The sequence below is a fragment of the Staurois parvus genome, unplaced genomic scaffold, assembly GCF_062004578.1.
Source record: "Staurois parvus isolate SC_StPar_1 unplaced genomic scaffold, SC_StPar_1.0 ptg000217l, whole genome shotgun sequence".
Lineage (NCBI taxonomy): Eukaryota > Metazoa > Chordata > Amphibia > Anura > Ranidae > Staurois > Staurois parvus.
Window position 1 is genome coordinate 1,681,816 of NW_028318013.1, and position 19,156 is coordinate 1,700,971.

General features: G+C 39.7%; 1 protein-coding gene across 3 annotated transcripts in view; it reads right to left on the minus strand.

The window, feature by feature from the left end:
- Window positions 1–1,809: 1,809 nt before the first annotated feature.
- Window positions 1,810–19,156, minus strand: part of LOC149460908 (uncharacterized) — a 57,279-nt gene continuing 39,932 nt past the window's right edge. For 2 of the 3 annotated variants that reach the window (XM_089679061.1, XM_089679059.1), the window contains exons 11-14: window positions 15,296–16,509; window positions 12,477–12,625; window positions 9,613–9,682; window positions 1,810–6,349 (exon numbers count right to left, since the gene is read on the minus strand). In XM_089679061.1, coding sequence (XP_089535187.1) covers window positions 6,149–6,349; window positions 9,613–9,682; window positions 12,477–12,625; window positions 15,296–16,509 — 1,634 coding nt within the window. In that variant the 3' untranslated portion in view covers window positions 1,810–6,148. Of the gene's footprint in view, window positions 6,350–9,612; window positions 9,683–12,476; window positions 12,626–14,508; window positions 16,510–19,156 lie in introns of those variants that run through there. The other variant, XM_089679062.1, reaches the window with a different exon arrangement.

Here is a 19,156-nt window from a genome sequence, read left to right on the forward strand (position 1 = left end):
GAATCATGGGAACAGCTGGTCGGCACCTTTAGGGTCCCTGAAAGTGTAAAGATGACCTCTGCAAAATTGCCTCTTGCATAATAATTTGGAACACGGTGTAAGGATATTTGATACAGAAACAAGTGTAATCGAATTGTCATTTTGTGGGGAGTTAAAATTCTATTGTTTCTGGACTTGCTTATACTTTGTTTACAACTTGGCCTCATGGGGGGATCTCAGCTCTATATTTCTGCTCAGGGAATTGTTACTGCTTAAAGAATAAGTTCACTTCTGAACATGTTACATGCTACGCTTGTATCTAGGGTGTAACATGTGCAGCATCTTCTCCCTCAACCCCCGATCCCCACTTTCCCCGTTACAGCGGGAGGGTGTTCTCCCCCCCCCCCCCCTGTCAGCTGCTTTCACATTTCAAAAATGATGCAGCTCTGCACGGCTCCGCCCATACAACAACATCATTCACAGGATTCTGTGAATGAGAGTACTACAAGTCCTGTCTTCCACTACAGCAGACAGCTTGTAGCTTGCAATGAACTACCAGGACGCTGACCAGTGCCCTCATAGTTCACTAACAATTCCTGCATCTGAGTAACTGACTGCCCATAAGACATATAGGCATGGAACTCCCAGCAGTGTCTGCAGGAGCCCTGACATTGCACCCACAATCCACTGATTGTGGGCGCAATGCTCTGCAGTCAGAAGTGTTACAAAAATGCACATTTTTAACTGCAAAATCATGCATTTCTTTACAAAAGGCGAACTTGGCTTTTTTTTCCCTCACAATCTTCCTTCTCCCTAGCAACTGATGCAACTCTAAATCAGGAGGGCGTGCACTTGCATGCTATACTGTGCTGGATCAAGAATTATGGTTTGGAGTCCCATGTGGTCCAAGAGCTTGAGTTTGCCTGGATTGTTGCTAAACAGAACAGTTTCTCTGGGATTCAGAAAGCAGAGGCACTATGCAAATACAGACCACAGTAGGTTGTTACTTGTGGAGTTACTTTTAAACGCCTCCTGCCTGGCCTATTGTAATAATGTCTTTGGGCAGGTGCACTGCTATTCTGAGTGGATGTTGTATGACGTCCTCCTACTCGCATGCCTCGTGCATGCCCTAGGGGCCACACAGTGACACGATCTGTGACCTGCTGTGTACACTGGACACAGCAAAACACAGATTGTTGTAGATTGTTGTGACCAGTCAGTGATCACACGACAGTTGTAAACATTGACTTTTATTCATAGCCATTGTGTACTATTTTGACAATTTCTGTTATTGGTCATAGTGATCACATGGTACAGGACCAATTGCAGCAGACCTGTACCATGTGATAGCTGTGATCAATCTCAGCTATCACAATTATATACAATAGCACATGCATGGATGCCATTCACAGTTTTACAGTGTAAATGATTGCCTATAAAGTGATAATCTGTATGGACACTGTACTGCTCTGCTGACAGTATGTTAATAAAGAACAATTAAAAAAAAAATTGAAGAAAAAATTATTAATTTTTTTTACATACTGTCACCAGTTAGTACCACCACACCACACCAGTAATATGGTGACACTGTTCTGCTCTGGTGACAGTATGATATGTAAAAAAGATTGTTTTTGTTCATTTTCCAAAAAATGGTGACAAAAAAAAACTTTAAAAAACTTGCCCTTTCTCTTAGTACATACCTTGGATTGTCTACTTTTCAAAAAAGGCGTTATTTGGGAGGGGGGGGGGGAGGGGGTTGGTATTATCCCGGCATTTTAGGACCTTAAGAAATGAGAGAAGCTTTCACACATAGTAAATAATATACACTGGTTTGGGTTATTTTTGTAAATTTTATAACAAACTGAGAAAATAGTGGGTTTTTCAGAATTTTCAGTTTTTTGTTTATATAGGAAAAAAAAACAGTGGTGATTAAAGTGTTACTAAACTCACATCCGTAAAATCAGTCTGGATATGTAGTAAAGCATGCTTGTTATACTCACTGTGGAACCTAAGGGGTTAATCCTCCACAATATGTAAAAAGGCTGTTTGATCCTGTCTTCTCTGAGCCTCTTCTATTGTCCCCATTCCATCTGCTGATTATACACAGCTCTACGAGTCACTCTGCACATGCTCAGTTTAGTGTGTATGGCTAGAGAGCTTTTTTTTTTTTTTTTATTTGGAAGGATGCGTGTGATCAGCACAGGGCCATTCAGCAGTGTCCAGACAGGGGGTCAGGCATCTTGCAGCCTCATAGGACAGTCAGAGCAGAATGAAAACTCCTCCTACAAGCTTTAGCAGCGCTCAGCCAGACAATGATAGAAGTCACAAGACTGCTCTAACTGTTGATGAGAAAAGGTATTTAGCAGTTTATATTTACAAAAATAATTGCATTTCCATGTTCTGTGTACTGTGGGAGACCAGAAATAGTGAATGCTGGGTTTTTGGTTTAGTAACATTTTAAATACCACCAAAAGAAAACTCTATTTGTATGAAAAAATTACAAAATAATTACAATTTTTTTTGCGTACAGTGTTGCATGACTGAGTAGTTGTCATTCAAAGTATGACCGCCTGAAATCTGAAAATTGTCCTGGGCAAGATGGGGGTGAAAGTGTCTGGTATTAAAGTGCTACTAATGGCTGCCAAGAATGAGAGTATTTGTACACTAGGTAGTTCAGGTTGATGTGATCAGCCATGGCCAGCATGTCTGTGCAAATCAATGACAGTCTGACAAGTGAACATGGCTATTTTCATGTGATTACACATGGAGGGGTTACATGCAGTAAAAGGTAGATAAGCCGCCCTGGAGGCCCAAAGCAAAGCTCTTCCAATACTAAGATGGCCACCTCTACACAAAAACTGTGTTGAACAAGGCTTGGTAATTTAGTAATGGGGAAACAAACAGCTATAGGGAACCCACAGACACAACTGATGACTAGTCTTCTATCCATTGCTTGCTTTTTTTAGGCATCACTTTCACACTACTCTTCCTCTTTAAAGGAAACCTGTATTGAGTGACATTTAGACTCCCAGTGTTGACCACTCCTGAAAGTTTCCCTGTCATGCTGATTTAATGGTTGCCCAGAACAAGTTTGCAGATCAGATGCTATGATTTTCCTAATCTAGGTTCAATCTCCGTGACCCAAACTACTAAGGTCCGACAGCCAGTGAACAAGAATTTTTAAACAGAGGTGAGAGATAGCAGTTAATCTATATCTATTTAAATTTTTTTTAGTAAACCTCTATCATAGTAAAAGCATGCAAGTGTAAGATTCTGCTGACAGTAAGCAAAACTGTAGCTCTCCTTATCACCATTGCAGATAGAACACTTCTACCTCTCCTGTAGCATTGGGGGTTATTTACTAAAACTGGGGAGTGCAAAATCTGGTGCAGCTCTGCATAGAAATCAGCTTCCAGGTTTTATTGTCAAAGCTTAATGGAACAAGCTGAAGTTAGAAGCTGATTGGCTTCCATACACAACTACACCAGATTCTGAGTGCTCCAGCTTTAGTAAATTACCTCAATGTATCTGATTTTAGATCACTGCACTGTGGGATGCAAAAAGGGGGCGTACCGGTTCTCCCCATGCCTGGAAGCTGAGACTTTCTGGGGAAGTTAAAGCAGTATTAAACTCAAAACCAAAAGTGTAAAATATTGCACATCACCAATCCTTAGATGTGGTGACTGCATCCCTTTTCTTTTTCTTTTTCATGCTTTTTTCACTCTGTATTTCACCTGGTAATCTGGCAAGTAACACACCTATTGTAGTAGAGTTTTTCTCTCTGAAGATGTGCTTGGCACGTAACGCATAAGGAGGAGCCTACGCACGCTGTGACGTCACGCCGTCGGAGCATCGTGGAGCTCCGGCGGCCACTACATCTGTTAGGACGGTTAGTCCTCTCCGCATTACTTGCTGTTACTGGATGCATCCCCCTTGCTATTGTCACTTGTCCATAATAAATTTGCATTTTAAAACAATACTTCACTATGGGCATCTTTTGTCTTGACCCCCTGCGGGGAGCATTTTCTTCCTAGACACCCTTTCTGCCCAGGGGAGGAGTCTTGCCTTTTTTTGGTGGAGCAGTGCCTGGTTTCTGTTCTCAAGTGGAATTTTCCTTGCTCACCTGTGCACCATCTGAGGATCCTCTCTGACTGAGGGAATAAGCTTACCTTTGCCAATCTGATGATCACTTTTGAGCTGTAGGATATCTACACTGCACATTTAATGTGCACATCTGGTTAGAGTGCATTTCTTACTTCAAGTCATCTTTTTGGGACTATTTATACATTATTTTAACACATTTTGATATATTCTTATGCATTTTGTTTTTCATTTATTTTAGCGCTGCACTTTTTTAATGTTCTTGTGAGGATTGTTGTTGGTTGTCCCTTGTGCCTAGCTGCTTTATTTAGAAGTGCTCACTTATTTCTTTTTATTTGTATTGTAGTAGAGTGCCTCCACTCTGGATGAAGGAGCACTGGGGACACCTTTAGACAGCAGTAATGTCAGTCTGGGAGGGGGAAGTGTTCGATGTACTAGCATACACTAAGAGAATAAAGCCAAACTCCAGCTGTGTGAAGTTACACAAGCAGTTAGAATAACAGTTTTGTTTTTCTTTTGGGACAAGGGTTTCACATGAATAAAGAAAAGCTGATCTTTGTAATCAACCCTGTCATTGCTAAATGGTTTGTCACAACCCTGTAACTGATACATTTGCAGGCCAGCTTGTTCTGTTGAAAAACAACAGACTTATCGGCTGGATCACCAGGTGATAATAAAGGAAAGAAAGACCATAAAAGAAATGTATGCAGCCATCACCCCTAAGAATTGGTAAGCTGCAAAATGATAAATGTTTGCTTTTGGGTTTAATACCACTTTACGCAGTCATCTTAGGACTCTTGCTGCAACAGTAAAGGTCAGGGCTGGATTTCTACCACTGGAGCACTCAGTTGATGCTCAACTCAATACATCTCTGCTAGGCTCTCTTCCTATAATTCTATTTCTGCTGATATAAAAATGTGTGGCTGAAAAGCTTTCACATAAAATAAATCCCTTTGCCTATGCTGCCTGTTGGCACAGACCTTATCTGCATAATGATAAATCCATCCCTAGCAAAGCTATGATGAGGAACCTTATGATACCTGCTGTCTCTCAACAACCTTGAGGCTACATTTACCCTGGCGATTTAGGCCGGTGCGAATTGTAGCAGCAAGAATCTTCTGATTCTTACTGTGGTTCTTAATGGCTAGGTCCGGTGCTGGTCCTGTTCACTATAATGATAATAGATAATCACCCAGTGTACATAAGGCCAAGGTGTCATGCTAAGTTAGTGACAGAGTTGCTTTAAAGGAAAAGAGTACTTTTAAACAATGCACCCTTATTTTTTTTCTCTAACCCCCAGGATAAAAAAGATCCCCCCTACTGTTTCCTCTTCACTCCACCACCTGCCATTCGGGTGTTAAACAATGGTGGTTTTATTTATGTTAGGGGCCCCTGCTTACTGTATTGAAATCGAAAACAAAATGTTTTTACTTAACATACACTTTAATTTAAATTGTTTTACTAGATCAGTGGTCTCCAAACTGTGGCCCTTTGCTTGCCTTCATCCAACCCTTGGGGCAATGTTTATCCCACTGATATGAGGCACTATTCCTTCCACTGACACCGACAATAGGTCACTACTTGCACTGACACCAACAATGGGGAACTATTCCTTCCACTGACTTCAACAATGGGACACCATTTCTCCAAGTGACATCAATAATAGGGCACTATTCCTCCTCCTATTGCCAACAGGCACTTTGTAGTTTATTTTTACTTACACTGATCACCAAGCCTGGGAAATTGTCTATTAGCACTGATGCCGAGGCAATTTCTACTCCCATGGGCCACAGTTCGGCCCCTCCAAAATCTAATGGACAGTAAACTGGCCCTTTGTTTAGATAGTTTGGAGACCCCAGTACTAGATCAAAGGTTAACTGCAAGCACACAGATGCGATCTTTTGGGTGTGCATGAAAAACACAACATTGCATTCCACATGGCCTTAAATGCATAAAACACTAAGTCTCCCATAAAAATGGATTTAAAAGCAATTACAAATACATATAAGTGCACTGCAACCACACAAGATTAAAAAAAAGCAGGTTTTGATGGATATCTAGATTTTAGCTAGTTAATTTGAATTTTTCTCAAAGCAATATCAAAAACAGTCTTTAAACTTTCATTTGTAATTTCAACTTTTGCTCCTCTGTCCAATAGTAGTTGTATTGTCTTAGCATTACCATTTTCAACAGCATAATGCAAGGCTGTTTTATTAAATATATCCTGTTGATCGATGTTTACCATTCCGACAGTTGTGTCCAGGAGCACCTGGGTGATAAAGAAATGCAGATGTTATACAAGGAGAAACTATAAAACAGGGTTTGTCAACCTTTTTTTTATCTTGGAGCAACCTTTGCCAAAGACAAGATCTCAGGGAACCCCTGAAAAATGTTCAGATCTACAGTACAGCTCAGTACAATGTTCAGGGGACATTAGTGTAATCAGTGAGCTGATGATATAACAACAATTATTTTTTTAGAAACTGCAATAAGTAATAGAACAAATATTAAAACTTACCTATTAAGTGTGAAACGTGTGTTTTGCTTTTTTCTGCACAGATGCACAGGGGGTCAGAAGGCAGAGCACAGGGAATCAACAGGACAGCGCACATGGTTTTAGCACGGCAGAGCACAGGGGGTCAGTAGGGCAGAGTAGAGGGGTTCAATAGGGCAGAACAGAAGGTCAGTAGGGCAGAGCACAGGGGCAGCAGGGCACAATACATGTGGAAAGGCAAGACACATTACATGGGAGCAGCAGGCCACAAATCATGGTGGGGCAGGAAGGCACAATTCATGGGGGCAGTTGTTGACATTACAATAGAAGTGCAGTTTCCTTTTTATGCAGTGCAGGGTAACTGCTGTGTGTTCTGTTCTGGTGCACTATTCCCCACCAGTCCTCCTCTCTCTCCTATCCCATGTGATGTCACATACAAGAACGTGATATGGACAGGAGTGCACAGTCATTTGTTGCTTTCCTGTGCTGCTCCGAGTATGATATACAGTAAGTGGGGTCTGAATATACCCGTCACCTGCCTGCGATTGATGGGTAGATCATGGCAGATCCTCGATTGAGAAACCATGATCTAAAGCAATACTGAATCCAGAGGCGTCCCTAGGGTTGGTGTCACCCAGTGTGGTAACACTGGGTGACACCCCCTCCGACGATCCCCGACAAATGGATCGGACCTGGCGGATTGAGCATAATGGATCGGACTCCGATCCATTATGCTCAATCAGCAGATCCAATCCATCCTGCGAGGATTGTCGGCTTTCTTTACAACTTACCTTTTCTTAGAGCGGGTCCAGTGTCACCCCGTATAGGTTGCATGCAGACGATCCCCGCAGGATTGTCGTCATGCAACGTATACGGGGTGACATCGTACCCACTCCAAGAAAAGGTAAATTGTAAAGAAAGCCAATGATCCCCGCAGGATGGATCCGATCGTCGGCTTGCTTTACAACTTACCTTTTTGTGGAGCGGGTCCAGTGTCACCCCGTGCGGTCGGTGTCACTCCGTGCGTACCGCACCTGCCTCGGGACGCCACTGACTGAATCCGCACCTTTTTTTTAATGGATTGAGGAAAATATGAGATTCGTATTGCTGCGCCCCAGTGTCCTCATTGAGAAATTTCATCTCGCTTTCTATGAGTCTACAATGACATGAAGGGAGGGTAGATTCCTTCAATAGTGACAACTGCTCTACTGTCACTTGCATGGAGCACTATGTTAAAACAAAAGGTACATTTTTGGAAGATTGCTAAAATTTATGTTGGCATGCCAGGAAAGTTGCATAGTTAGTCTGGCTGAAAAAAGACAAAAGTCCACCCAGTTCAACCATAAAAAAAAAAGTTATAATCCTATACCCACAGTTGATCCAGAGGAAGGGGAAAAAAAACAGCAAAGCTTGATCCAATTTGCTCCTGCGAGGAAAAAAAATCCCCCGAGAGGCAATCGGATATTCCCTGGATCAACTTTACCTATAAATGTTAGTATTCAGTTATATTCTGTGTATCTAAGAAACAATCCAGGCCTTTTTTGATGCAATCCACTGAGCTGGTCAGAACCAACTCTATTCCACATTTTCACAGCTTTCACTGTAAAGAAACCTTTCCGTGTTTGGAGATTACATTTCTTTTCCTCCAGATGTAAAGAGTACCCCCTTGTCCTCTGTGATGACCTCAGGTGAATAACTTCACACCGAGTTCACTATATGAACTACTAATGTATTTATACATGTTGATCATATCCCCCCTTAATCTACTCTTCTCAAGAGAGAATACATTCAGTTCCTCTAATCTTTCCTCATAGCTGATCTCCTCGTATCCATTTAGTTGCCATTCTCTGTACTTTCTCCAGTTCCCCAATGTTCTTTTTGTGAATTGGTGCCCAAAACTGAACTGCATATTCCAGATGAGGTCTTACTAATGATTTGTACAGGGTAATATGATATCTCTCTCTCTGGAGTCTATACCTCTTTTAATACAAGAGAGGATTTTGCTCGCTTTAGAAACTGCAGCTTGGCATTGCATGCCAAGTATTTCTGAAGATTTACAATGTTATTGACAGGCCTGCTTTAAAGAAGGTTTATCATTGGCAACTCACACCACCAATGACCTCCTGATAGTGTGAGTAGGGGACTCTTGCTGACTCTCACCTGTCGAGCCCCTACAAGAAATCAGTGGGTGTTTAAACCACTGACATCCACCTACAGTTTGACCTTTGTGGACAGCTTAAAGCAGGGGTGTACAAATTTGTGAATTTCCTGGGCCACATTGGAAGAAGAGGAATTGTCTTGGGCCACACATAAATTACACTAACAATAAGGATAGCTGATGAGTAGAAAAAGTCAGGCAGATCACAAGTTAATGATCACCGTTATACTGTAGATAATGTACCTATCTGAGTAATACAAATAAATTTTTTTGTATTTTTTTTAAGGAAGGCAACATATAATTAGTGCAATATCTGACACTGTTTTCGATAAACTAATGCATCAATATCTGGTTTGATGGCTGGAGAAACAATTCTCAATTACTTCTCAAGGTACTCATCAGATATTTTGGTTCTAATTTTGCCCTTCATGCTTCATCCTTGAAAATAGTTGCTCACAATTATAGGTGCTGCCCAAAATGGATCAGATGAATAAGGCTTGATTGTGAAGATTGGGGTATTTTTCTTTGGGAATATAAGATTTATGAGTCCAGTAAAGAGACACTGTCATTTTTTTTTTTGGCCACATGTTCACTAAGTATAAAGGCATTTTTACAATTTCCCATAAACAACATTTTTAAGTAAGTTTACGATTTTGTGTTGCATTCATAGCCAATGTGGGCTGCATGTGGCCCGTAGGCCGCAGGTTGGACACTCCTGGCTTAAACAGAATCACTGGGAATGAACAACCCCTAATACATTAAAACAAATCACTGCACTACATCAGAAGCAACCCCACTGACAGTTAACCAAAGGAAACAGATGGTGTGTGACAGAAATATACAGTCTCTATTATATTATTTTATAGATATTTCCACATACCTGACTAATGTGTGGGTTCTCCTGAGCAGCTGCATGATGTAATAGAGTTTTATCCTCCTTGTCTTTGATGCTGCAGAAGTAAAACATATTTTCAGATAAGAAGCCAATTAAATAAGGTACATGAATTGTCTAGTATGTTAAACATTTGAGGTTTATTATGCCAACAAGTACCTTCTATCAAGCTTGATGTGCTTCACTAAACATTCATTGGGTGATATATGGGGAATATGTAAAAGTGATAGCGGTAAAGTGTTTTCCAAGAAAAAAAAATCATAATCAAGGAATCTTAGCTTAAATACCAAACCCTGGATTTAGAAAATGACTGCAAAGTTTTGATGTAGTGTTAACTGAATACAAAACTGATATTATTTACATCTATAAAGCTTCACATTTTTTTACTTAAGCGAATACTTGTTCATTTAAATTTACTGAATGTTAGAACTTACTGCACAGTTGATAAAGCCTAATGGTCACCACACACTAGACAAAAAATCATTCAAAAATCCATTTGAGCCACAAAAACTAAGGAAAAGTTTGGAAAACTTCTGCCAAATGTACGATGAATTGAAAGGTTAATGTGTTTCTCACCCATTAAAATTCAAACTGTTGGTACTGCTCATATGTGACTCAGAAGCAAAAAATGGACAAAAAACAGATTCATGTATGTCCACTGAACGAATTATTGTTTGAAGTTCGGTCATTACATGATGGCGATATCGTTTGTGTTTTTTTAAAAACTCTTTTGAATAATTTTTCTGCTATTGTATGGCTGGCATAAGTCTTTACTGACTCAGTCGCAGTCAAGTCCACTAAAGATGCTGCCATCATGGGTAAATCTGGGTGATTTAAATCATATTTTGAATGCTTGTATACTCTGAACTGCAGTGATGAGATTTCCTAACTGGAGATTCTGGCTCTGCTACTCACCCATGTCTTAGTGCAGGTTCACATACAGTATATGTGGATTGGATGTGGTTTGAAATGCATCCAATCCGCTTGACATGTGAGATAACATTGCTTCCTATGGTACATGTTCACATATGTCTGGTGCACTAGCAGTGCAGATTGAAAATTATTTCAGTCCAATTTCTGAGCAGTGTGTGGCCCGGTTCAGATGCGGATTAAGGCTATTGACTTCTATGAGAACCATTTCTAAACCGCACATCATCAGTTGTGAACAAGATCAAATCTTGACCTGAACCTGATCTAAACCTGTCCTGAACCAGATCTCAACCTGACCTGAACTGCTGAACAATTACAGTGTCAATTAGCTTTGACACCTGAACTTCAATCTGCACCGCACATGTGTGAATCCACACTTACTTTTTCTGCCGCCCAGTCTAGTTTGTTGGCTTTTCACATGGCCAATATGTTCAGGCACGCCTATCAGTTTTTCAGGCAGACCTGATCGGATGATCCATGCATTCCTATAGACCAGTGAGTGTAATCGGAATCAGGCCCTCTATAAAAAGGAGAACTGCCTTTTCTGTTTTGGTGGACCAGATTGAGGGTAGCGGGTGTAAAATGGACTCTGTAAAATGGAGTCTGTGTACTCCCAGCTGCCAATACAGCAGAGCTTGGGCTGTCTGTGTCCACTCTGTATAAACTTAGTGAACAGGGACCTGTTATCTGTTTTGCGCCAATCAGGGGATCTGTAAGCAGATCTCCTGCTGATTGGAAAGCAAACTGCCCACGTGAAAGGACCCCAGAGATTTTTTTCACATGAGCTTCAGCTTGTATGAGAGCAGTGTGAACAGCAAAGTTTTATGGAACTTTCAGCAAGGCTTTACAAAGCTTTCGGCAAGCTTTGAACAGCTTTCTCTAAGACGTTAAAGCACCCTTCAGCTTCTGTTTGAAAATAATATATACAGATCTTTATGGGAATACTAATTGTCACTTTAAACAAGCTGCCAACAGACTTCAGTAGGTTTTCAGCAAGCTTCTAAGAGTGGTGGTAATGGTGATGTTTTGGCACTATTATAACACTTTTATGTGAGTGTAATATATATTTGATTTATTGCATTTAAAAAGTTAATGCACTATGTGCGGTTTATATAAATGTTTTGCATGAGGAGTTAATATTTGATGAAAAGAGGAAGAGGAGCACATCATCTTGGTGTTATATGAATAGGACACACAAATATTCATGGTGAGAATCTTGGAAGAATGAAGGACTTATAGTATGACATTTCACAGAATGTGTTCAAGGACTTTTGGATTGAATACCATTTGGTTGCTGGGTATTTGTTTATATTTTAGCTTCCTAGGGGGGACATAGTACCTTGGCAACCAGGAACTTCACTTGTTTTATTTGGATTTGTTGGATTTTATTCATTTTATCTGTATTTGGTGATTAGTTATTGAGGTCTGTCCTGGTTTTGGATCTTATATACAATGCTGAAGCCTGCTAGCAGCCTGTTTAAAGTGGCAATCAACACTCCCATTAAGATCTGTTTTCACATTTACAAACTGGAGCTGGAGAGCACTTTAAAAGCTTCAACAAAGGCTGCTGAAAGCTCTGCAAATGCTTTGTAAAAGCTTCCTGTTCACAATGCTCCTATACAAATTGAAGCCTGTGTGAAACAGGCCTAACGGAGAAGCCAAAAATGGCAGCAGCATGATGTATTAACAACGATCTTACTGCCACAGTCAAAAAAGATATACCTTTTTTATAATAACATCTGTCTAAAAGTACAATATTGATTTTGGTTGAACAGACTGTATACTTATCAATATCAGCATGTCTTTTAGGATTCATTTGCAAGATTATATGATGTATCTTGCTTGAGGTCACCAAATGCTGAGTTTGAATCTAGCTAGAAACCTATTATGAATAAAATGCATAATATAAGTAGATGAAATACCTGGGTAAAAAGAAATGATAGTGGCAAACGTTTTTTAGACTGCTGACATCAGAACTGTGTATTGCAGCCAGGGATCTTTGAAAAAGTATAGCATTTTCATTGCAGGAATCAACTCTTCTATAACTATAGGTATGATGGTTGCTTGTGTTCTAGAATGAAAAAAAAATATTTTTTTTTTCTTTCACAAAAATGGTGCAAAAAACGCACATACAATCAGATCTAATTTTTTAATAAAACCCAAAAGTAAGGGCTGTCTACAGGTGTTCTTGACAACAGTCAATCATAAACTGTGGATTGGTGCACAATTTTCACACTAACACTGAATTAAATACTGAAATTTCTAGCAGAGGATTTGATGTACGCAGACCAAAGAACTGTGTGCTGTCAGGGCTCTTCTCAAATGATGGAGGAACATCCAGACCTAAGGAGAAGGGGGTGGTGACAAGTAATTTCACCACTACTGACTTGAGCATCCTGGGCAACGATATGGTTTACACCATAAAACACTGGCCCTGGCTCCAGTAGAGAGGACAACCAGAAATACTTAATTCCTGCAGTACCTTTTATTATGAAGGAGAATCCAACTGTAGGTGCCCAGCCATAGGATAGTGCTCTGTGTGTCTACACAGGTCCCAAAAGCTAGAGCCAGCTATGTAGGTTAGAGCATGGACATCTCCAGAGTTGGAACTTAAAATTTAGGGAGCCTGAGACTTCTATCATACACTTTCAACTTCATGTAACTCTCAACCCAAGTGAACCTAGAAGGCATCATCTGATGATGATGATGATTATTTCAAAAATAAAAAAGATTACCTGTTTAGAGCAGATTATTTACCTTTATCTCTCTGTTCAAGTATGTTTATGTAAAGTTGCTTGGTGATGTTGTATTCCAAATAGATGAAATATTTAAGGTTACCATTATATTAACCATTTCAGCTCCCTCGCCTGTAAACCCCTTATGGACCAGAGCAATTTTTACTATTCATTCATTCTTTCCAAGATAGCTTTATCACTTATCCACTTAACTTGTATCCTATTCACCAGCGAGACAAACAACTTCTTGTTCCAGGTCATATGCATGCCTAGTCATTTCTCTGCGTTGCATCACAAATGCATGTTAATTTTATTTAACAAAACACGTATCTTACAGCATGGTAAGCTCTGTTAATTGCTTTCAACTGAACCAACACTAGACGGAGAGGCCCCGGGATTGTAGGATATGTAGTTCCTTCCCAGGAAGTGCTGATTCATTGACTACAGACAGATGTAATGTGATAATTTACTCTACTATAGACTTTGAAACAGGCTAACAAATAATACATTGAAATTATATGATCAGTGCATGTCTTATGCAAATAAAAAGCACAAAGTGCAAGTATGAAGATTTATAATGCCTTTAAATGTAGTGGCTGCATTAGTTTTTTTTTTTACCTGGTGATCAGGTCAGCAACAGTGGGGTTGATTTACTAAAACTGGAGAGTGCAAAATCTGGTGCAGCTTTGCATAGAAACCAGTTAGCTTCCAGGTTTTTTTTGTTTTGTTTGTGAAAGCTTAATTGAGCAAGTTGAAGTTAGAAGCTGATTGACTACCATGCACAGATGCACCAGGTTTTGCATTCTTCCGTGTTAGTAACTCCACTGTCTTTTTTTCTATGTAGTCCATGGACAAAAAGGAGTAATAAAACTAATAAAATATGATTTGATTAGTAGAAAAATATAAAAACAGGGCTGATAAGGGTTAACTGAGGGTTAAAAAGTGGTTAAATAGGTTAACATTTTACAAACGTGTTTTATTTCTACTTGCTTTAACAGACATCATATTCAGACCAAAGGTCATCCTTTTGATGTGTACAAAAAATACATTAGACATAAATTTAAAAAAAGATAACTTTGTTACATTGTATTTCTCAGTGAAACTTCTGCACACTGTTTATAAGTTTAATTGTATCATGTTTTAAAGCACTGTGCAAACTGTTGGTGCTATATATATCCTGTACAATATTAATAATAAATAATAATAATACAGCAAAGACTGTGGGAAAATATAATGGTTTTGGCCAATTTATTTAATTCTTATTTTAATTTACAATATTATATATACTTATAATTTATAGGATTTTTTCATACTTGTTACACAATGCTTAATTTGCAAATAAAGCCCAAATCTTATTACAACTTCTTTTTCAGACTGGGACAGAGATGGGGAAGGGTTAAACTTTCTATCAGCCATCTGTGGACACACTGTGGAGATTCCCCCCACTTCTTGCCCTGGTGAAAGGGGGTAAAAGGCATAGAAAGCAATGAAAAAAATCCCTCCAGTTGGGCCGGAAAGCAATGTATTACTTGTTTGCAGAAAGGGGAAAGGTAGGCAGCTCTGATGAGTTTTTAATGTTAGCTGTTCCTTCCCCAGTGACTCCCATTTCTTCCCATCTTGTCCTAGTGTCCCAAAGATAGAATGTCGTGGGAAATGTGCACAATGAGGACACAGATGACAGCAGAAATTTTGCAGAAGGTCTAAACATTTCCCATTCTATTCACAACAAAAAAAGAGATCTGGCTGTAGGTAGGCTATAAACATTCCATACAGTATTTTAATATGCATCTTGAAATTGACATAAAAACTCTGAACATTCACAATATAGTAGGCCCCATGATTCATGCATAAATATCTTTAATATCTCTACACAAATATGAACACATAATAATGTATAAACCTTAACAGAAGAGATAATGAGGCATGCAAACAATAAAAGTGGAAGTTGCTGTTTAGTTCAGGAACCCCATACAACATAACCTTACGTCTTGGGTTGCAGTACCTACTTGAAGCATTTGTCGTCGCAATTCCTTTGTGTCTTTATCTGGTTTAATAGATTTTGAACAGATTTCATATTCTTCATCGTCTGAAGAACTTAGAGCCAAGGAGCTATCAGAAAATAAATATTCCTCATTGAGTGTGGAATCTGACTCATAGCTACCACCGTCTTCACAAGAATAAAGGCAGTCTGAATTTTGTATAGTCTCAGTGCCTAGTAGGGGATACGGACCTTCACAGCCACTAGTCTGGGCATGGACACTGAGGACTTCATGGCCTTGATCAGATTTATCATGCAGGCTCTTTATTTTTTCTGGATTTACCAACTTATCACTAGAAGGTTGAGAATTGGCTCCAGGTGGACTATCTGTTGCATTTCCTTCTGATTTCAAAAGAATTTGTTGTAATAAATAAAGTTGTGATGCTCCTTCTTTATCTATATCTTTGTTGTTGTCAGTAGATGAACACTTAGCTTTGTCCTTCATGCTTTGAGAGGATTCTGTGTTTTCACCCATTGAGTTGGGATTTATTGAACTGCCTGTGTTTCTCCTAGCATAGATATTTACTTCATCAAAGACAGGTGGTCCTTGTCCTTCATGAGAGAAGAATATATAACTGACTGGGCTGCTTGCTCTTCTATGTTCTGCTTTAGAAAGTCTATAAGTCTGAATATTCTTCTGTTCCTGGAGATCTTCATATATATTTTTTCTTTCCTTGGCTATCATATCTGCAGTGTTATTATCAACCACAAGTTCAGCTACACTATCAACTTCTGTGGTATGGGAATGCTTGCCTTCCAGCATGGGGACCTGATACGATTCTTTTTGATCTCTCCCACTTTGACTCCTTATCACAGTGGCTTCTTCTTTAGAACAGGGAACATCTTGGAGTTTTGCTTCCGAAGAAGCACGTCTTTTTACCACTGTCCTCTTTGATACTTTATTTTTATATCTCTTAGATGATCCAGCTGACTTAGTACTGTTTATTTGAAAAACGTCTAATTTTCTAGCTTCAACCTTCTTAGACACTTTTGTCTTAGTACTGCTTTTTTTATAAACAATATCCTCTACTTCACCCTTTTCAACCTTTCCAGTGCTTTCATGTGAATTTAAGTCAGCCGTCTTAGATGTTATCCAAGGTGGATTATTATTGCAGTCGAGAGCATTACTACTGTCAGCAGATAATCTACACTTTGTCTTTCGCATTTGATGGTTTTCTGTATCTGAAATAAAACACATCACAATAGTTTAGCCAGTAGCAGACTGGAAATACCACAAGGCCCCAGCATATTAAGCACATCAGCTCATGTATGCTCATGACGTACTGTAGAACTGGCTATACACTGGTAGAATATAGGTTGAAAATTTTCATTTTCTGAACATTTGAACTATAGATTTTCTAATTGTTAGTGGGTCAAATTGACAGTCTTTTTTAGTCATAGAAGAAGGATGGAAACTAAATTCTAACAGTGTATGTGATTTTTGTTCAGGAAATTAAATTTTTTGAAAAATTTTGAACACTATTCATCAAGACATTTTTCATATGAACACTCATATAAAAATCTACAAGTGTATGGCCAGCTTAACTATTCCATTATAACAATAATTTAGTTAAAAATATTAAAAATAATAGTTAAAAATAATATTTAGTTAATATAAAGTTAAAACTGAAATCTAGAAGCTGTGCTCAGAAAAGGCAAGAAGAGGACAATGGACTATTCACCAGTATTGCCAGCAGATTCTCCACATCTGATCTTATCAACATTATTGACTTACCATACCTTGTTCTGCATTTTGTTTCTGTGTGAGGGCTGCCATCTTGGTAGAGATATAGGGCTTTGCTTTCTCATGTCAGAGCTGTCTCATGATATGGTGATGACATGGTGATCTTAGAACTGGAGGGTGAATTATCCAGAAGCAGCAAAAGCAGCGAGAGAGGTTCACAAAGCACAGATATACAGAATGAATTAAGCAGAAGCAGAGAGATGCATCATACAGTACAGACTCCTCTCCAGCAAGCAGCACAGTAATGACATCACCAAAACTCACTTCAAATCTCAGGAGGCTAGTAGGCAGAGGCAACAATGTTTCTCATGTTGCAGATTTACAGTCTGTTTGAGACTGTATGCACAAGAGGGCCTAGACACCCTCACATACTAGGAACTGAACTGTTGTTTTTTAGCATAGAGCTTAGACCAGGGGTCTGCAACCTTTGAGACATAAAGAGCCACTTGGACCCGTTTCCGAAGGGAAAAAAAGACTGGGAGCCGCAAAACCATTGCAACATTTAAAACAAATCCGACACTGCATATATTGCAAAAAGCGCTCTGGTCATGAAGGGGGTTTAAGGGCCCAGTAAGCAAAGGGTTAATCAGGGCCACAGTGTATCGTCATAATCACAATCATAGCCTTAGGTCAGTGGTGGGCAACCTTTTTTTTCAACTGAGCCAAATCTCGCCAAAACCACGATTGAAATTTATTTTGAGAGCCACATTTTTAAAACTGAAAATACATCCCCCATATAGTAATTCATCCCCCATAGTAATTCATCCCCCATATAGTAATTCATCCCCCATAGTAATTCATCCCCCACATAGTAATTCATCCCCCATATAGTAATTCATCCCCCATAGTAATTCATCCCCCATATAGTAATTCATCCCCCATAGTAATTCATCCCCCATATAGTAATTCATCCCCCATATAGTAATTCATCCCTCATAGTAATTCATCCCCCATAGTAATTCATCCCCCATAGTAATTCATCCCCCATATAGTAATTCATTCCCCATATAGTAATTCATCCCCCCTATAGTAATTCATTCCCCATATTGTGTCAATTCACTTACCTTTGCTCCGCGCGTACCTCTCGCCGTGTTCCCGCGCCGTTCCGGTCTTCAGGGCGGACTGTGAGACGAGTTCGTCATGCTGCCCCACCTACATCCTGACAGCCAATGTTTGCCACGCTCCGCGGGCCGGATTAAAAGGTCAGCTGGGCCGTAGTTTGCCCATTGCTGGGCTAGCTGCAGAGTCCTGACTTTTGGGGCGGCCGCCCGAGAGGAGGGAGGGGAGCGGGCGCCCGGCACACAGAAGAGCCGCATTAAAATGTGTAAAAAGCTGCGGCTTGCCGACCACTGAGCTACGGCAACCCTATTGCCTTTCACCTGGTGGGCAGTGTGCTCCGGAGCCGCAGCAAAGGTGAAAAAGAGCCGCATGCGGCTCTAGAGCCGTGGGTTGCCGACACCCGGCTTAGACACAAGTAACAATTCTAGATGTTCCCTATAATATACCAGATCTTCAGGTTTTGAGTTCAGGTTCACTTTAATATCACAGAAATAACTTTGTGTTGGGAGTCCCCACTGGCTGGCCAGAAATGTTTATCCCAGTCTGATTTTAAATCCATATGTGCCAATCATTTGATCTTTCATGGGGTCTATTTTTATACAGGATTTGATGTAAGATTTTACCCAAACATTGCCCAAAATTCACTGGTCCACATTCTCTCAATTTATAAAGTGCAGTTGTTCCTTGTACAATCTCATCTGATAAAAATACATTCAGCCATATCTGTTCTTACAAGGGAAATGTACAGGTTTTAGAACAAATATTCAGGATTAGAATTTCTAAAGTTAGTTGTTTTTGTTTTGTTTTAATTCTTTAAATTATAGAAAAAAAAGCATGCCCCTCAAGGCAGGTGGCATATAATCCCTTCTTGCCAGAACCCCTCTTGGGCACAAAAGGGATGTCTATAATGCATTCTCCCACGACACTATTGCTGGTAGCAATATAGTGGGAAGTTGCATGCTTGCTGCCCTTTTCCATAGTGATACCAACTGGCATGCCAGGATAGTTCTTTCTTGGCGATGGGAA